At 52.1% G+C, this 19,083-nt stretch overlaps 2 protein-coding genes across 6 annotated transcripts in view; one reads left to right on the top strand and one right to left on the bottom strand.

Moving 5' to 3' along the window:
• Positions 1-11,331, bottom strand: part of LOC119120886 (B-cell receptor CD22-like) — an 18,209-nt gene extending 6,878 nt beyond the window's left edge. Inside the window, exons 1-8 of one of the 4 annotated variants that reach the window (XM_037248136.1) lie at positions 11,326-11,331; positions 7,363-7,369; positions 6,559-6,620; positions 5,503-5,862; positions 5,057-5,245; positions 4,646-4,978; positions 4,195-4,434; positions 3,655-3,927 (exon numbers count right to left, since the gene is read on the bottom strand). In XM_037248136.1, coding sequence (XP_037104031.1) covers positions 3,655-3,927; positions 4,195-4,434; positions 4,646-4,978; positions 5,057-5,245; positions 5,503-5,862; positions 6,559-6,619 — 1,456 coding nt within the window. In that variant the 5' untranslated portion in view covers position 6,620; positions 7,363-7,369; positions 11,326-11,331. The remainder of the gene's footprint in view (positions 1-3,654; positions 3,928-4,194; positions 4,435-4,645; positions 4,979-5,056; positions 5,246-5,502; positions 5,863-6,558; positions 6,621-7,362; positions 7,370-11,325) is intronic. The other 3 variants (XM_037248144.1, XM_037248160.1, XM_037248128.1) reach the window with 3 other exon arrangements.
• Positions 5,816-19,083, top strand: slit1b (slit homolog 1b (Drosophila)). 2 transcript variants are annotated; one of them, XM_037248054.1, is made up of 38 exons: positions 5,816-5,895; positions 7,125-7,911; positions 8,281-8,352; positions 8,696-8,767; positions 8,847-8,918; positions 9,349-9,420; positions 9,502-9,573; positions 9,646-9,717; positions 9,793-9,956; positions 10,087-10,234; positions 10,402-10,473; positions 10,647-10,718; positions 11,056-11,127; positions 11,212-11,355; positions 11,720-11,883; positions 12,095-12,118; positions 12,485-12,629; positions 12,792-12,866; positions 13,103-13,246; positions 13,338-13,484; positions 13,578-13,744; positions 13,818-13,959; positions 14,044-14,112; positions 14,365-14,436; positions 14,519-14,590; positions 14,665-14,736; positions 14,899-15,062; positions 15,218-15,348; positions 15,482-15,576; positions 15,837-15,976; positions 16,070-16,157; positions 16,293-16,430; positions 16,605-16,827; positions 16,919-17,049; positions 17,252-17,400; positions 17,486-17,712; positions 17,793-17,898; positions 18,136-19,083. In XM_037248054.1, exons 2-38 carry the CDS (start codon positions 7,715-7,717, stop codon positions 18,384-18,386), a joined length of 4,437 nt encoding a protein of 1,478 aa, XP_037103949.1. In that variant the 5' UTR covers positions 5,816-5,895; positions 7,125-7,714; the 3' UTR covers positions 18,387-19,083. The 2 variants fall into 2 exon arrangements, with proteins under 2 accessions (XP_037103949.1, XP_037103956.1); XM_037248061.1 differs by lacking the exon at positions 8,847-8,918.

Raw genomic sequence — 19,083 nt, 5'->3', positions numbered from 1 at the left:
TTGGCTGCCAAGGCTAAGCTTGCTTGCTTGCTTGCTTGCTTGGGTCAGATGCGCTTTGACTGCACGGTGCTGGAGTTTCAAACCTCCCATTCATAGCAAAACTTCTTGAAAAAGTAGTAGCGCAGCAGCTTATTGATTACATGGTCGCCAATAATCGATATGACTCTTTTCAGTCTGGTTTTAGAGCTAATCATTCCACGGAGACATCACTTGCTAAAGTGACGAATGATCTCCTCATAGCTATGGATTCAAACACTTCATCTGGAATGTTACTACTCGATCTCAGCGCTGCCTTCCACACTGTAGACTTCGATATTTTATTAGGGCGTCTTAAAAGTTGTCTTGGTATTTCAGGGTCAGCACTAGGCTGGTTCTATTCCTATCCATCAGACAGGACTCACCGAGTGGTCCATGGCAATACGTCCTCGGAGCTCTGTAATGTTACGTGTGGTGTCCCACAGGGATCGTTACTCGAACCAATTCTATTTAATATTTATGTGATTCCGCTTGGGGACATAATACGTAAATATAATATTAGTTTTCAATGCTACGCAGATGACACCCAACTATACATGCCGTTATCGGTGACAGATCCGCGGGATTGTTGTAATCTTGAGGCGTGCCTTGCAGAGATCAAGCAATGGATGTCTCTCAACTTCCTTCGTCTTAACCCAGATATTTCCCCACCCCTGGGGATCAATAAATATTCAATCAATCAATCAATCAATCAATAAAACGGAGATGTCGATAATTGGTCCAAGTCGTTATCAAAACTTAGTTAAGGAAACCACTATAACTGTAGATAACCGTACTATCACTCAGAGCGATACTGTAACTAATCTCGGGGTAATATTTGACCAAACGCTCTCCTTTCAAAAGCACATTAAGAATATAACCACAATTGCGTTTTTTCACCTTCGTAATATTGCAAAGATCCGTCCGATCCTCTCGACCGGTGATGCGGAAACTATTATACATGCGTTCGTCACGTCGCGCCTGGACTACTGTCATGTATTATTCTCTGGTCTTCCTAAGTCCCGCATCAAAAGTCTACAGTTAGTACAAAATGCTGCTCTCCCGGACAAGAAAATGTGATCACATTACCCCAATATTAGCCAACTTCCATTGGCTCCCGGTCCATTTAAGATGTGACTTCAAGGTTCTTCTATTAACCTATAAATAAATCACTGCATGGCTTAGCGCCTTCATATCTCGTCGACCTAGTTGTTCCTTATGTTCCATCTCGTAACCTTCGTTCGCAAAACGCGACCCTTTTAGCGACACCGAGGGCCAAGAAAATGTCTGCAGGGTCTAGACGGGCTCCAGAGCTTTGGAATGCCCTACCAATGGATATTAGAACTGCTACCTCAGTAGAAACATTTAAGACACGTTTAAAGACACATTTCTATGATATGGCCTTTAATTAACCTGTAGTGGCCGATTCGGCCGGAGTTTGTTTTCGCTCCCTTCGCTTTTCATATGATGTATTATTTGTGCCCTCTCTGCATCCATTGCAGCCTGGTGATCCTGAAAGGGGGATCCTTCCATCTGTGGTCCCTTCTCAAGGTTTCTCATTTTCCCCTGGTAGGGGTTTTTGGAGTTTTTCCTTGCCCTTTTGGGAGCTTAAGATCAGGGGATGCTTTGAGAAGAATTGTCAATTGTTTGTCTATGTGAAGCCCTTTGAGACTGCTTGTGATTTAGGGCGATACAAATCAACTTGACTTGACTTGACTGGCTGTACAGCGTCGGCGTCCTCTCCAGCTTCCGGCCTGGGCCTGCGGGTGGAGACAACCAGAGAGACCATCCAGTATGACCACCCCATTTTTTGTGGGGAAGGTGAAGCGGTTATATTTTTGCAGGTCTATTGAGGAGGATTTATTTTTTTGTCAGAACCCATGGCAGATTTCAGTATTTTCCAGCCAAATTGAAAGTCACCTGGAGGCGCGGCAGTTGACGGCACTGTAATCCACTCCCTCGTCCCGATCCTCGCTCCGGCGCCTCTCGGCCCGGGCGACGTTGGCGTAGATGGCGTCGGGCTCGGAGAAAGCCAGCGTGGAGTTCAGCAGCTCGTCCGGACCGCCCCTGCTGTCTTCTGCGCTTGCGTTTGGCTGAGCACATTTTGGATCAGGTTTACACTTTTTCTCCTTTTTTTTCTAATTTCGTAACATTTTCACGACTTTTTAACAGCTTCCAAAATACATGTGTTTTCATTTCAAATCTCAAAGTGTGTCATGACTTTTTTTCCCCTTAAAGTATTTCAACTGTTGTGACAAAATGGAGTTACAAAATCTTGAGTAACATGAACATTTTTGACATTTTTAGTCCTATCCAAATAAGATATACTACATGATGATGTCATGCAAGTTTTTTTTCACCTGAGCTGCTGGTGCCATCTTTTTCCTAAAATATCAAACAAACACAAAATGAAATGAACACCTTTGGCCACAAAACATTTGAAACTAAATCTTTTTCACTTTATATTCTGATCATTATTTTGTCATTTGTATTCTTCCTAAATTTAGAAACGTTCACGTTTTAAAATCGGCTTTTTAATACACTTTTCTAAAATTCCCTAACCATATGTAAATAAAGTACAAAAAAATGGAACCCACCTGTGCAGCAGGGCGGCGCCAAGAATCAGGAAGAGGAGGAGCAAGCCAGCCAGCACGCGAACCACCGTCATCACCTTCAGTGGACCTGACCAAGCGGAACAATGCAGTTATGAAAAGAGCTGGGTGTCAGGCTTCGGGGTGGAGGAATGGAGCGAGGACGACCAAATGCAGCTTGGACCAGGGTTTATTGCAGAAAACTCAAAATTCAAACCCGGCAAACTGACGTGACTAAACAAAACCAAAAGGACTGACCGCTAAAGCGTGAAACAAAAGACAGGAACAAAACAAACCGCGTGACAGTGAGACATGCATTGTCCGCACATCTCGTGCAATGCTCCGACGGCGAGTGACACGCAAACAGAACTTAAATAAGACACAGGTAACGAGAGGCAGGTGCGTGTGATTACACAAATCAAGGGCACACAGGAAGGGAGGGGCAAGCACACAGACACAGAACTGGGGACGAGACATGACACTGGGCTTGGCATCACTGCTGCAGGTCAGGCTGACCCAAGAGCCCACGCCGACAGAACCCGAGGGTGTGGCTGAGACCTTGGGCCGCCGAGGACCGTCTAGGGCGAAAACGCTTTGGATGATTTCAAACAACACAACTGGTTGGCATAAAAGCTTAACGGAACGTCAACACAAGGCACGCTCGCTAGGGTTGAAATCTGGAGATTGACTCAGCTAGTCTCCAGCTCCACTTTGTCCACTTACATACGACGTCTAGGAGAACCTTTGTAGAATTGACGCATCCGTATTCATTGCAGGCCTGGCAGTGGAAGCTTCCGGCATCTTCAGGGCTGATAGAACTGAAATTGACAAATCCGCCCGGATCCCGGCCCACCGGTTCGTTGTCCTTGTAAAACGCGTAGCGAGCCTTTGGATTAGTGGCACTGCTGCACTTCAGACTCACAGACTGGCCCTCCCAAGGGACTGCTGATGGAATGGCCTCCAAAGCGACGTCCTCCGGAGGATCTGAGGAGCACAATTGGCCTCAACGAGACGAGTCCTAAACCAGCACGTGAGGGACTGTACTTACATTTCACATTGACTTTGATGCGTTTTGACTGCTTCTCCCCCAGCTCATTTGCCACGGTACAAAAATATTCCGCAGAGTCTGAAGACTTGATGGATGGGAAGTCCAGGACAGCTTTGTCACTCACTTTTTGATGACCTGAGTTTCCGGTCTCCTTAAACCACCCATATGTACATGATGCTAATGGGTCGACTGTGCAGGTCAGAGTCAGCCGCTGACCCTTCAAGATACCATCACCCAAGTCGCTCGGGGACACCGAGGGGGCCGCCAGAGCATCTGAACGAGGAGGGAAGAAGGTGGTGGTAGACAATGTCAGTCAGTAGAGGGTAGACAAGTCATGACAGTAATGCTGTTCAATTGCTGTCCTGCGGGTGGCAGTAATGACTCGAGCACAGTGAGCTGCTCCCAATGCCAAGTGACCAAGGGAAATAATGAAGATGAAGCGGTCGGTCATGAAAACGGATGGATATTGACAATAAATCAATCAATTGCTCAGTGGGCCGGTTTAGTGAACTGAATGAGTAAAAAATAAAAATCCCTCACACAGACGAGAAGAGATGCTGAGTGGTTTTCCTTTCACAGCACAGGTGACGTAGTCTCCGCGATATAAAGTGATTTCCCGAGGTTTGGCCGTCTGGGAAGACTCGCAGTCGCCCACTTGGCGTCCATTCACGAACCAGCAAAAAGACCAAGGAACTTCCAGGTTGCATGTCGTGTGACACGCCAGCTGAGCGATGACGTATGCGCGTCTACCTGTGACGTTTGTCACCTGCACCTGCGCAGCTGGAGGCAAAAGGTGCGTGCATGGCAATCAATGGGAGGGAGAGAGGGAGAGGGGCTGGAAAGAGCATCACAGAAGCGAAATGCGTTCAAATTCTGCCCCTGCTCACATCCCCGAAACCAAATCTCCATCTTTACTTTTGTTGCCAAGAACCTCAAGTGGCCCTGCACCTTGTTTTTGCAGTAAATGTTCTCTGCTACCTTTCACTGTTACCTGTGACTGTCAAAGTGGTTCCCGGCAAACGACCCTTCCATTCAAAACCTGATGCGTAGAATTTGAAGCGATACTCAGCAGAATCGCTCTCCGTCACGTTGTTGATTCTCAGAGTCGATCGTCCATAGCTTGATTCAAAGAGCTTGACACGACTTTTATAGCGGTTGTCCAACGTAAGGTCCCGAGGTTGCGATTGGTCTGTGTACCAGAAATTGGAATTGACCTGGCTGTAGGGGCTGTAAGAGCACTCGATGTCCACTTTCGAGCCTTTGAGGGCGCACATGCGTCTGCTGTCGTAAACCACATTGTAGCATGAGGTGTAACCTGGCACACCTGCAAGATTGAACAACATTTTAGCTTTAGCAAGGAGCTAGGTGCTACGGACCGTAGCGGCGGGAGTCGCTAACTCACACACGGGAGGAGATGCAAGCTGCTCATAGTCTGGTAGAGCACATGCGTAGCTGGAATAATAGTGGAATTGGGTAGGCACATCTTTGATTTCCTCTCCATTCTCGTACCAGATGAATGAAGGAGAAGCCCCCAGAGAGCACTTGCTCTCACACTTGAGTGTGGTCCTCGTCTTCGCTTGTACGCTGAGATCTGAATTAGTCAAGAAGAGTGTCAAACCATTTCATTGTAAATGTGTTCGATTGCATTCCCGCCGAGCCGCTTCGCTTTTGCGTGCGTGCGTGTGCACTGTCTGCAGTAGCAGGGCAGCGCACAACAGCTTTGCTCTGCCTTCTGACATTCCAGGCTGGCGCTCACACATTTGACCTCGCGGGAGTTTCCCGCAGGGATGCCGACTCCCTTGCGCCAAAAGCCGCGCGCGTTCCATTCATTGGCGTAAGAATCCTTACTGGTGACACTCAGAGTGACTGCAGGAATGACGCTGTAGCCTCTTCCACCTGACGTGACGAATCTGAATCTGTATTCGCCCGCGTCGCTTTGTCTCAGCTCCCGGATGACCAACTTGCACTTCTTCTGTTGGCACTCAACGCGCACTCGACCGGAGTATCGGGGGTCCGAACGCAAATCTTCGGGATGCGTTTTACCGGGCCAGTTGGTCTCGGTGTGCCACCGAGTCGCCGTTGTGTAAATGTTTCGGCCCTTGTCGGTTGTCGGGTGCCAGAAGGTGCACTGGAGCTCCACCGTGCTTCCCTCCAGGCCACAGACGGCGCCGAGAGTGTAGTCCCCTCCCCAGTCATCCGTCGCCAGCACTGAAAAGCATGCAAATGTACTCTTGGATCAAGGTATGTTTTGTTTTTTTTCCTTTTGGGGAGGGGGCACTGAAAACTGCAACCATATTTGAATCCAGATCTGCTCTGCTCCAGCATGGCACGCAGCGACTACGAGGCCGTCCGTCTCAGAGCTTCTTCCTCTTTGCCTCATTGACATGCACGACCACAACTTTGTAGTGTGAGAAAATGAGACGCACCGTGAGACGGGCGCAAGCTTCTTCCTTCTGCTCTCTGCGGTCGACGTTTCCTGCTCCTTTTTATTAAGCCCAAGAAAACTTTTGAAAAGCCAATTTGTTCCGACGACTATTTCGAAGCCATGCAAATGTTACACGTCAAACGCATTTGGAGCAAATCTAATCTCAATGACCTATTTGGAAGTGATTGAAGACACGCCGGGCCGGGCCGGGCGGCTGACAGACAATATCGCTGGGATTGTGTTTGAAACCAGATCTGATCCAGATTAGGCATCTGGAAGGAAGCAAAGCCATGCCAATTCAATGTTAGAGCGTGTCGCCCTTTCAAAATGTAAATCCAGATCAGATCCAGATGGAGCAAATGTCCGGCAAAGGTGTTTTTAGCGCTGCCGAACGTGGCCGGATTACAGTCGATGAAAGCACGATAATAATCAAATGGCAAAAGTCGGCATTGCAATCGATTGTGAGCCAAACGTCGTACCTTGTACGTCCAAGAGCAAGGCCACGAACAGGCCCAATCCCTTTTGTGGCGTCCAGCGCATACTTGATAGTCCGTCGCCTCTCTCTCGTCTACGGCCGTGTGTGCGAAAACCAAATGAAGTATGACAGCTGGCCTTCTTCCTCTTTCCCCTCACTGACACGCATGAGCACACTCTTAAAGAAATGAGATGAGATGAGATAAGCAAATGTGTTGCACTTTCACTTTTGGCTTTCCTCCCCCGACTGTCGATGTATCTCCTTGCCTCATCCAAAGCGCGCCTTTGGAAGGAACAAGGTGTCGACTACTCCGGAAGCCGTGGAAATGATGAGCTCCTTGACAAATGGAAAATGGAGTTCAATCTCTTCCATCTTTGTCAAAATGTCTTTTAATCCAGATTTGATCCAGATCTGATCCAGGTCACGCGTTTGTCGATGCACAATGTAATAACGATTCGCTTCGTCGGTCATGTGTTGATCCGGATCTGATCCAGATCAGACATTTCAAATGATTGAAATGGTATTGGACAATTGATGTCTGATTTGTTGCCATAACGTGTTTGAATCCAGATCTGAACCAGTTGACGCCTTTGCAAGCAATTGGACAGAAATACGTTTTGGAGGAAGACAATGAAAAGACAAATGACATCCAGCGCACTTGTGCTTTCCCGCCAATCTGCTGACTTGGATGCTTTGGCGTCGCTTCTATTTGCTCCCCCCCATCATGTTCGCAGTCCCCCCCCCCCCCCCCCCCCCACACACACTTTGAAGGGGCGGGGCTTACAGTAGCGAGGACAGGGAGGATGACTTTGCCCCTGGGAGCTGCTGGGGCGGAGTCTTACTGCTGTTGTTTGGAAAAGCTTTTGATGGATGATTGCTCTGTGCATGTGGAGAGAGAGAGAGAGGGACAGAGAGAGGGAGTCACCCCCCCCGACCCCCCACCAGTGGCTGGCATCCACGCCGCACAATGACTCAATGAGAGGAAGAAGCCAAGCGAAGAGGAAGAAGACGAGTCAGTCGGCACAGTGCACCGGAGCCCAAGCCGACCTCCCCCAATCGGCGGCATCTGCTTCTGGTCGTCCCACCCTACCTGGGCGCTCCTTCCTTGCGCATCGGCTTCCCGGAGGAAGCAGCGGCGCTCCCGCATCTGCGTATCTGTCATGAGCGGGAGGTCAAGAGGATGCGGGCGGGCGTCGCTGCGGCTCCTGGCGCTGCTGGCCGTGGTGTCGGGGGTTGGAGGAGGCGGCAGTGCGCGGGCCTGCCCGGCTCCCTGTAGCTGCCTGGGGAACACGGTGGACTGCCACGGCCTCGGGATCCGCACCGTGCCCAGCGACATCCCCAGAGGAGTGGAAAGGCTGTGAGTATGTGCGTCGTGCATGTGTGCATGTGTTGAAGAAACAAGTTTGGCGGGCGGGCACGCGTGCTTGCGCTGGCAAGTTCCTCAAAGTGGCAAACTGGACAGGTCAGCTTTAGCGGCTGGAGCGAGATTCCCTGACTTCAACGTCAGAGGGAAGCATTCCTGACATGCAGCAGAAATGATCACATCAAATTGACTCTGCGTAAATAATTGATGGCCTTCCTCCTCCTTTGCATCGAGAAGGGAGGGAAATTTGTGGCGCCCGCTCCCCGTTGCGCTTTACGCTCCGAGCGAGCAAATAAATTGAAAAGGCCGCCGGCATGCTAAGTGTTGGAGGATTTCCATTTCCCGCTTTTCTTGTTGTTGCAGGGACCTGAACGGCAACAACCTGACCATCATCAGCAAGTCGGACTTTTCCGGCCTGAAGCATCTGCGAGCGCTGTGAGTCTTCTCCTTTGTTGTAGCTTCATCCGGCGTTGTCGTCGCACGAGATGCCCGAGGTGCAGAGCGACACCGCGGCCTTTTCCCAAACGCGCAAAGTTCGTTTCCCAAGCACTTGGAATTTTGCACTGGGCAGTCTGATCAGAAGGCAACGCTTGACCCAGCTTTCTTTTTTCAGTATACTTGAAGATATTGTTGGAAATATTCATGCATTTTTAATGTGATATGTTTGTGGAGGCAAATAGTTTTCTTCTCGAAAATGTTTGAATTTTTGTCAGTCAGGAAATATTTTTCACAATCCTTTTGGAATTTGTGTGTATGTGTGTGTGCGCGCGCGCGGCAGTCACCTCATGGAGAACCAAATTCGAGAGGTGGAGCGAGGCGCTCTGGATGAGCTGAAGGATCTGGAACGACTGTGAGTGTGCGCAACTTAACTACACAGCGTGTTTGTTTGTTTGTTCGTTTGTGTATTTATTGCGTGCGTGTGCCTTCAGTCGTCTCAACAGGAATCGTCTGACGCAAATTCCGGAGCTTCTGTTCCAGAAGAATGAAGCTTTATCGCGACTGTAAGTTTGCCAACTCCTTCGACTGCCCTCCTTCGCATTTTGATATTGCATGAAGCCGCCATGGTGAAAATTCAAGTCGTGCGCGTGCTCGCGTCCTGGCAAGGCGAGTGAGTGAGTTTCCGAAGGAAGGCAAAGCGAGTGGGAAAGTTTACCTTTCTCACACGCGAACAAAAGCGAGCGGACTCAGAGAGCAAATCAAATATTAGCGCCCAGGGCGTCCAGCTGCGACCAGCTGGGGTCAACGTCTGACCTGTCGCGTCCCGGCAACGGCAGTGTTGACGAGCCGCTCGCTGGGAAAGCATCCGTCGATGTGCTCGGGGCTTGTCGTCGCGACCTCGCAACTGACGCCTTCGCTCGCGTGTCTTGGGGGGGCTCGTGACGCGGTCAAGTGTGCGGAAACACTTCAAGCTCGGCCTCGCTGTGTTTGCAGCGACCTCAGTGAAAACGCCATCCGGGCCATTCCCAGGAGAGCCTTCAGAGGAGCCGCCGACCTCAAAAATCTGTAAGTTGGAAATGTTCAAGGGAGGAGGGAGGCGGCGCCCCCTTGTGGTCGTACGGTACGTGAGCGTGTGTCCCTTGACAGGCAGCTGGACAAGAACCGCATCGGCTGCATCGAGGAGGGCGCCTTCCGAGCATTGCGATCTCTGCAAGTACTGTGAGTAGGTTCTGGCGCCGTGCCTTCCTTCAGCAACCCCCCTTCCTTCCAGCCTGGCTTGTTTGTCCGCAGGACGCTGAACAACAACAACATCAGCAGCATTCCCGTGTCCAGTTTCAACCACATGCCCAAACTGCGCACTTTGTGAGTCCTGCCCTGCCCGCCGCAATTTGCTGTCAAATCTGACTGGATGAAGTTGCATTTGTCATGCCCCCCCAGTCGGCTCCACTCCAACTCTCTGCGCTGCGACTGTCACCTGGCCTGGTTGTCCCCGTGGCTGCGCCAGCGCCCGGCGTTGGGCCTTTACACCCAGTGCAGCGCCCCGCCCGCCCTCAGGGGACTCAACCTGGCCGAGCTGCGCAAGAGCGACTTGGCCTGCTCAGGTGAGTTCTCCTCCCTGCCTCCCTCCCTCCCACCCTCCCTCCCTCCCTCCCTGCCTCCCTCCCTCCCTCGGTGTGGCGGAGGTCACAGACAGTTGTGTCCAAATGCATCCAAACTTGGACTGGGCTCCAGGCCACAGCGGCAGCGCCTTCGTGCAGCCGTGCAGCCTGGCGTCCGGCTCGTGTCCGCCGACGTGCTCGTGCGCCAACAACATCGTGGAGTGCCGGGGGCGAGGCCTGACCGCCATCCCCGCCCACCTCCCGGAGGCCATGGCAGAGATGTGAGTGACGAGCCAAAATGGCTGCCTATTTCCAGCATGCCATGGCTTCCTTTGAGAGCTTTTTTGTGGGTCAGCTCATGGTTGACACGCTTAGCCTGACCTGTGCGGCGAATTTCATGTTGCTCAGTGGCTTCAGGGACTGAATTTCAAAATGTGCCCCCTTTCAGTCGTCTGGAACAGAATGGCATCAAGTCTATTCCTCCAGGTGCCTTCACCTCCTACAAGAAGCTTCGGCGAATGTGAGTTCAACTTGCGTTCAAACAAGAGCAAATGTTTTTTTGTTTTTTTTGATGACATGCAGAACACGAATGCACATTTTGTTTTGTTACGGCCACAATTCCTTTTTTGGCCATATTAAAACCAACTTTTCTGCTTCATTTCTCTTTGTTTTCTGCATTTCCTTTTTGTGTAGAGACCTGAGTAACAACCAGATTTCAGAGATTGCTCCAGATGCTTTTCAAGGCCTCAAAGCTCTCAACTCCTTGTGAGTATTGCTGCTTACTTGTGGGTGGTCCAAGGTTATTATCCTTCCATGAATGAATCTACAGTTGGAGCGGAAAACCCCCCAAAGCACTTTCATTCATGATGTAAAACACAAATCAGAATGCTTTGAAAAATCAAGAACTCCCAGAATTGCAGTCTCACCATCTTCGAAGACAAACTCTTGTTTTTGTCAATCCCTAGTCCTTATTTACTTTGCGTTAATACACAACAATAGCATTGAAGCATTTTCCCAAATTAACTTGCTCATTTGGAAAAGACAATTTAAAATGCAAGCTGGAGTGAAAAAGCATTCCACCCCTGGTGCGTTTCTTGTTCAGGGTTTTGTACGGCAACAAGATAACGGAGCTTCCCGCCGGCGTGTTTGACGGCCTGTCCTCGCTGGAGCTGCTGTAAGTGGATGCGGACGCCAGCCGGGATTGTGACTTGCTCTGTGAAGGACGCGTGTGGCGTGGCGTGGCCTGCTCCTCCGGCAGCTTGCTGAACGCCAACGAGATCCGCTGCGTGCGCGCCTCGGCCTTCGAGGATCTGGAGAGCTTGGCGCTGCTCTCGCTGTACGACAACAAGATCGCAAGTTTGGCCAAAGGAACCTTCGGCTCGCTGCGAGGCATCCAGACGCTGTGAGCGCCGCCGCCGCCACGCGTGCTCTCCTCCTATCGATGCTGCTCAAGTCGCATTAGCAAAGCAAAGGCCTTGTCAAAGCTTACTAGCTTAATGCTACCACACTAGCTAATGAAGCTAGCATCGACGTTGCTGCCAGCATTTGAGACAATGTCACAATATTGACAACAAAGGCCTTTGGAAAGCTTACTAGCTTAATGCCATAGACTGGCTAGCATTGACGTTGCTGCCTTTGAAGCAATGTCAAGGCAGAGACAAGATTGACAGTCATGTGGTGAACATGACGGATGAGCGCCGCTGACTCGAGCGGTGCCTCCTTCTTGTCCCCCATCTTGTGAGCGCTTTGTGCTTTGCCATCATCAGCCACCTGGCCCAGAACCCCTTTGTGTGCGACTGCAACGTCAAGTGGCTGGCCGACTTCCTTGGCGCCAACCCCATCGAGACCAGCGGGGCGCGCTGCGCCAGCCCGCGACGCCTCGCCAACAAGCGCATCGCGCAAATTAAAAGCAGCAAGTTCCGATGCTCCGGTCAGTCTGTGTGTAGGAAATGAGCACTCGATATTGTGTTACGTTTTTCTTGGTCATTGGTGTCGAGCGCATGTCAATTGGATCGGTGGCTATTTTGGTCTTTTTAAGATAGTATTCTTCGATTGTTGATTGCCAGGATCGAGAAGATAGCAAATGATTTCAAAATGAAAATCAATGTATTGACGGACTTTTCTTTGTGTTCATGGTTTAGCCAAGGAGCAGTACCACGTTCCAGGTGCGTAACACATCGCCCCGCCCCCAACTCACGTATGAGCCAGCAAGTCCAACACATTTGATCAAAAGTATTTCGCAGCCTTTCTTCTCACGCTTGCTCACGTCGATGACCTCATGAAACGCTACTAGCTTAAAGCTAAGATAAAGTCCAAATGCTAACAAAAAGCTACGTGACATCAACAGGCTAACACAAATGAGCATACAACCCGTCGGTGTCAAACAAAAGGACGGCTTGCGGCTTTGCAGGGGACCTTCTCTCTCTGCCCCTCTGTCAGCCTGTCGTGTAGAAGCCAAGCCGTCCGTCTGCGCTGCTCCAAAATGTGCCGTATGGAGAGAGCGCCATTTAGCCGCGCGTGTGCCTCACCAGGGGCCGAGGACCGCCGGCGGGTTTCCGGCTGCGACGGCAAGCCGTCGTGTCCCAGCAAGTGCCGCTGCGAGGCCAACGTGGTGGACTGCTCCAATTTGAGACTCACCAAGTTCCCCCAACCCTTGCCGCCGGCCACGGAGGAACTGTATGACCCGCACGTGCATACATAACATGTATCCATGTTGACGTGTGTGTGTGTGGCGCGACTGGACGCGTGACATGCCTACTCTGCTAACCATCTTCTTTTTTCTTCTTTTGTTTTCTTGGGCTGCCCCGGTGATGATGATGATGATGATGATGGTCTCAGGCGTCTCAACAACAATGACCTCACCCTGCTGGAGGCCACGGGCGCGTTCAAGGGCCTCTCGCAGCTCAAGAAAATGTAGGTCGTGTCGCTCTGAATGCACGCTTGAGTGACTTGCACAAAAGTGACAAGCGTCCTGCTTTTTGTCTGACGGGCGGGCGGGCGGGCGGGCGGTAGGGGCGATTCAAACGTCAACGGCAATGAAAACAACATGGCCGCTGCTCAAGCGGCTGTTGCCTTCAATTGCGTTCCAAGCTCATCCGATTGTCAAAGCGTGTTTTTCTTTTTTCTTTTCTTTTTCCCCTCCCTTCCAGAAACCTGAGCAACAACAAAATCTCGGAGATCGAGGACGGCGCCTTCGAGGGCGCCTCGGCCGTCGCTGAGCTACACCTGAGCGCCAACCACCTGGAGGCGGTGCGGGGGGCCATGTTCCGAGGGATGGACTCGCTGCGCATGCTGTAAGCCAAAGCCCTCGTAGCACGATGGAGCCAAAGGTGAACTGCTTTGCTTTGCTTTGCTTTGCTTTGCTTTGCCTTGCCTTGTGTGCAGGATGTTGCGCAACAACAAGATCGACTGCCTGCACAACGGCAGCTTCGCCGGCGGCCTGGCCAACGTGCGTCTGCTGTCGCTCTACGACAACCGACTGAGCGCCATCTTGCCCGGAACCTTTGACGCGCTTCCCAACCTCTCCACGCTGTGGGTCAAAGCGTTTTGCTTTTGTTGTGTTTTTTGGCGTGGGCACGGCAGCCGTGGGCGGGCCTGAGCCAGGCTGCTGCTCTCCACTTGCAGGAACCTGCTGGCCAACCCGTTCAACTGCGACTGCCGTCTGTCCTGGTTGGCCGCCTGGCTGAGGAGCCGGCGCATCGTGACGGGAAACCCTCGCTGCCGAGGGCCGGCTTTCCTGCGCGAGATCCCGCTGCAGGACGTGGCGGCGCCCGACTTCCGCTGCGATGACGGTGCGCGGCCGCCATATGGCTTCCCCCGTAGCGAGCCTTGACCAACCTCCCTCCCTCCCGCGTGTCCTCTCAGGCTCTCCGGCGGCAGAGTCGGCCGGCTGCCGTCTGGGCCCGCAGTGTCCCGGGGCTTGCACCTGCGTGGACACGGTGGTGCGCTGCAGCAACAAGCACCTGCAGGCCCTGCCCAGGGGACTTCCTGCTAACCTCACCGAACTGTGGGCGCCCGACTCGACTCGCGTCGCTCCCCTTCAAACCAATAGCATCATCCATCCATCCATCCCTTCTGTTCACCCTGGCAGATATCTGGACGGGAACCGGTTCACGCGAGTACCCGGGCACCTCGGCAACTTCCGCCACCTGCAGCTTATGTGAGCGCCACCTTTCTCCTTCCCGGCCCGGACAACTTTGACTACCCGCTCGCTCACATCCTTTTGACGTGTTCTATCTACTTCCGGTTGACCTTTACTTTGTGCGGACAACTTTTCTCTCCTCCCTGCCAACTCGATGCACTGACGGAGCCTTCTGCCTATCTGAATGTCCGGCAGAGGGAGCTCGAGACTTTTGCTCCCTTTTTGCTGCCAATTGATACCAAGTCGCACCTGTGTGTGTTGACTGTGCAGAGATCTAAGCAACAACCAAATCAGCTCCCTGTCCGACGACTCCTTTGCCAACATGAGCCAACTCACCACCCTGTGAGTAGCAGAATGATTTACCCAATTAACGGGATAGCGCTCCATCCTTTTCATGTGTTGTTGTTGTTGTTGTTGTGCTCAGGATCCTCAGTTACAATTCTTTACAATGTATTCCTCCTCTGGCACTGGGAGGCCTGCGGAAACTGAGGCTCTTGTTAGTATACGCACGCACGCACGCACGGTGCGCGTCAGCGGTGCCGGTAAACGTGCACACTGTTTGTGTTTCAGATCTCTGCACGGTAACGACATCTCTGAGCTGCAGCAAGGAATCTTCGACGACGTCGCGTCACTCTCGCACCTGTAAGTGCCGTAGATGACGGCGATGATCAATATCGGGTTCGACCACCTCCGAGAAAGAAAGAAAGAAAGAAAGAAAGAAAGAAGGTAGGATTCAAACTAGAGAGGGTGTCCAAGTGCGTGTCTTGTGGCTGTGTGTGCCTTTTCGATGACGTGACGCTCCAGCGCCATCGGCTCCAACCCGCTGTACTGCGACTGCCGCCTGCTGTGGTTGTCCGAGTGGCTGAAGAGCGGCTACAAGGAGCCGGGCATCGCGCGCTGCAGCGGACCGCCCGCCATGGAGGGCAAACTCTTGCTCACCACGCCGCCCGAACGCTTCCTCTGTCAGGGTGAGTGAGGGAGGGAGGGAGGGAGGGAGGCAGGCAGGGAGACACTGCGCCACCTGCTGCGCTGCACATATCAAAAAGAAAAAAAGGGCTAATATAACAGTGAAAAAGAAAGTGGGTTTAGGACTTGGGCAAACCCTTCCTTGATGTGTTTTCAGGTTCGGTTGAGGCCAGCGTGGCGGCCAAGTGCAACCCGTGCGCGTCCTCGCCTTGCCTCAACGGAGGCCTCTGCCGGGCCCTGCGCTCGCACTCGCCGCCGTACGCGTGCACCTGCAAGGACGGATTCAGGGTACGCAATTTTCTACCTTTCAAGGAGCCCGCCCACAGCCCTCAGTTGTGCCCCAAAATTGCGCCCGCCCGCCCGCCCGCCCGCCCGCCCGCCGTGACCTAACGAGCCGCATCTGCGACGTGTGCGTTGGCAGGGCCAACATTGTGAGAGTCCCGCCGACGCGTGCGCCAGTAACCCTTGCGTCAACGGAGCCACTTGTCTCCGGGACGAGCAGACGGGCGGCTTCAGGTAGCAAAGGAACATCGCAAGTGGGCCACTTGCCAAACAAGATGTGATTTTTCTTTCCAAAGGGAATTTTCCGTCTATCCCGTCCGTCGTGTGTGGTGTGGAGTCGTTGGTTTCACACGCGTGTTGTCAAGTGCTAAACGTGTGATGTCGCCGTTTTGACAGGCCCAGCCGCCACTTAATGAGTCGGCCTCATCTGGCGGCTAATGAGCTAGCGGGAGTTGCATTCATTTGTCATCTCCTCCTCCTCGTTTTGCGCGTAGTTGCGCGTGCGCGTCTGGCTTCCACGGAGTCTACTGCGAGGTGGACGCCGACGACTGCCGGGACCACGGCTGCGAGAGCGGCGCCACCTGCGTGGACGGCGCCGGCAACTACACCTGCCTGTGCCCCCCGGGACGAGACGGTAAGACCGCTCGGCTGGCGGCACGGCGGCAGCTGGCGTCATGTCATGTCATGTCATGTCATGTCATGTCATGTGCTGCGCTTGGCGGCTCAGGCCTCTTTTGCCAGGAAGAGCGTGACGCCTGCGCAACCGACCCCTGCAAGAATCAGGCCACCTGTGTCGCCACAGCCGCTGGACACCGGTGACGCACGCACGCACGCACGCACGCACGATCCGTCTATGACGCACTTGATTGTTTCATCGTTTTTCTATGCTTTTATTTTGCTGAGCTTTTCTGATGGATGCTGACTTCTTGCTTTCCTCCATTTTGGGTGAGATGCGTGTGCGTCCCGGGTTGGGTGGGTCCCGACTGCGGCCTGGACTACGACGAGTGCGCGGACCACCGCTGTCAGAATGCGGCGCGCTGCGTGGACCACCTGGACGGATACACCTGCGTGTGCCCCCAGGGATACACGTATGTCCCACGCCACAATATCCATTCATGAGGAAGGGGGGGGGGGAACATAGCAAAGGAGCATCATTAATAGTATAATTTAAAAACAAATGTGAAAAACAAATTCAACAAAGTCAGTCAAATGGAATAAAGTAGGTCAAAAGTGGGTATACATTTTTCTTCCTCCTTTGCCAGGGGCGATTTGTGCGAGGTGTCGTCGGCCTCGCCCTGCCAGCTGGCCCATTGCCAAAACGGCGCCCCCTGCGTGGAGAAGGCGGGAGCGGCGCTGTGCCAGTGCCCGGCGGGCTTCGAGGGTCCCGCCTGCGAGAAGCTGGTCGGCGTCAACTTTGTCAACGCAAACGCTTACGTCCAACTGCTCGACGTCAAGAACCTCCCCCGAGCCAACATCACCATGCAGGTGGGATGCTTCATTAGGAATGTCAAAGAAATGAATTTTGAAAAGGAAAAAAAAAAGAATCACTATGTCAAAGAAACCAATTATGTTTCAGGTGTCTACTGGGGATGACAATGGCATTTTGTTGTTTAATGGCGATAAGGAGCCAATCGCTGTGGAGCTTCATCAAGGTCACATCAGGGTGACCTATGACCCCGGCAACCAGCCCGCCACCGCCATCTACAGGTGTGTTTGAGAACTAGTGATTGTGTCCTTTTGAGCTCCCAAATGAAGCTTCATTGAAGGCAACATTAGAAGTTCATTCAAACAAGCAAGAAAGACGATGCAAAGTCAAGCCTAAAAACGTGGGGATGGGCTGGAGCAATTCTTTGGAGCAAATGCTTTTTGTGGGTGGCGCTTGCTTGCCTGCCTGCCCGCCTGCCTTCAGCTCGGAGACGGTGAACGACGGTCTCTTCCACACGGTGGAGCTGCTGACCTTGGAGCGGACGCTCAACTTGTCGGTGGACGGAGGCCAAGCGGCCACGCTGGACGGACGCCGGCAAGCCGGCGGGACGGACGCGCCGCTCTACGTGGGAGGTGGGTCGCCACAGCAAACAAGACCAAATAGACTGTCAATAGATGATTTTTTTCTTCTTCTTCTTCTTCTTCTTCTTCTTTCCAGGCCTTCCAGAGGAGGCAGTCGCCGCCGCCGCCGCCTCGCTGCTGTCGCTGTCCTCGCACGCCATCAACACGTCGGGTTTCCACGGCTGCATCCGGAACCTTTACATCAACCACGAGCTTCAGGACTTCACCCGAGGGCACATGCAGGCGGGCGTGCTGCCGGGGTGCCGCGCCTGCCGCGAGCTCCTCTGCGTGCATGGCTCTTGCCAACCAGGAGGGGGCGCACAGGTCTCACAAGCGAGCAATTAAGAGCGCTCGCTTGGGTGTTTTTTTTTTTTTTTTTTTAATTTCGTCTCTTTTGCTCTCAGGGCGTGCAGTGTGTGTGCCAGTCGGGGTGGGCGGGGCCCCACTGTGACCAGCCAATCCGAGAAGCAAGGGGTGCGGTCGACGCTGCGGGAGCTCCTGAAGCTTTAGGTTGCTCGCTCGTCGTTGTCTGTGAAGAGTGCACAAACCTGAGAGCCGTTACATGTTGTTGTTTTGTTTTGGTCCAAAGAAGTCATGTCCGTCAGGTTCTTACGTTTGTTGAAGACAAATTTGATATTTGTGAGAGTACGTGTTAAGTTCTTTAGAGAGCAAATTGTTTGAGATGTTTCTTGAAGACATGAAGGCGTTTTTGACTGATCGTCTCGTCGCTGTCATTTCCTGCTCCAGGCTCGGCGTGTTTGGGTTTGCCCGTGCGCGATTACCACCGCCTCCAGCGTGGGGCGCTCTTGTGCCGCACCTCCAAGACCTTCTCTTGGGTGGAGTGCCAGGGCCGCTGCCAGCCAGAGGGGGGTTCCCCGACCTGCTGCGCCCCGCTGAGGCTGCGGCGACGTCGGATCAGCTTTCTGTGCGACGACGGAACGTCTGTGACGCAAGATGTGGAGAAGCCGCTCGAGTGTGGATGCAAAATGTGTGTGTAGTTCACGCACACACACACAATACGTTGATTGAACGCAAAGATGTCTTCAACATTTGTGAAGAGGAAATGCGTGAAGTTTAAGACAAAGTGAAGGATGAACTGATTTGGATGTTTGTGAAAGCACAAATTGTCTGATGCTAACAAAAAGGCGAATGCATTGAAGAGTCCAAATGTCTTGAATGGCAAGTTGGTCGTAGGCTTCAAATGAGCTTTGACGTTTATGTGTAATTGAAAACAACTATGTGGCTGTCCCCCAAAACGTGTGACTTGTCTTTGACGTTTGTATTTCTTAAGGTTAGAAGATGCTGAAATCCCAGTCACACAATACAAACATGAAACCAAACCAAATCTGTGAGTCTGCCACCCAAAGACACACATTGTGTGTCTTTGTTGGTTGAGGAGTTCCTCAGTTTTGTGATGAGGCAGGCCATTGTGATCAACAATAAATGTAGCTTTGAAATGATTTAGACCAAGATGACATTTGTTATTAACTTTTTGTATTCTTTTGCTTTTGTATAATCCATGGTAGCTCTTTGGACACACAAAGAATAACAAGCTAATCGTAGATTGTCAGATAACATGACGCGCTCATGGTATTTTTATATGTTGACGCTATTTGCTAGTTTCTAACTTTTTGGGATTAATTTATTGAAACAAAATACATTGAAATAAAGCGAAGCTGCTCCCTTTTACCTTGA

The sequence above is a fragment of the Syngnathus acus genome, chromosome 1 (genome assembly GCF_901709675.1).
Source record: "Syngnathus acus chromosome 1, fSynAcu1.2, whole genome shotgun sequence".
NCBI classification, from domain to species: domain Eukaryota; kingdom Metazoa; phylum Chordata; class Actinopteri; order Syngnathiformes; family Syngnathidae; genus Syngnathus; species Syngnathus acus.
Note: the sequence above shows the minus strand (reverse complement) of the source record. Positions and strands in the feature narration are given on the sequence as shown.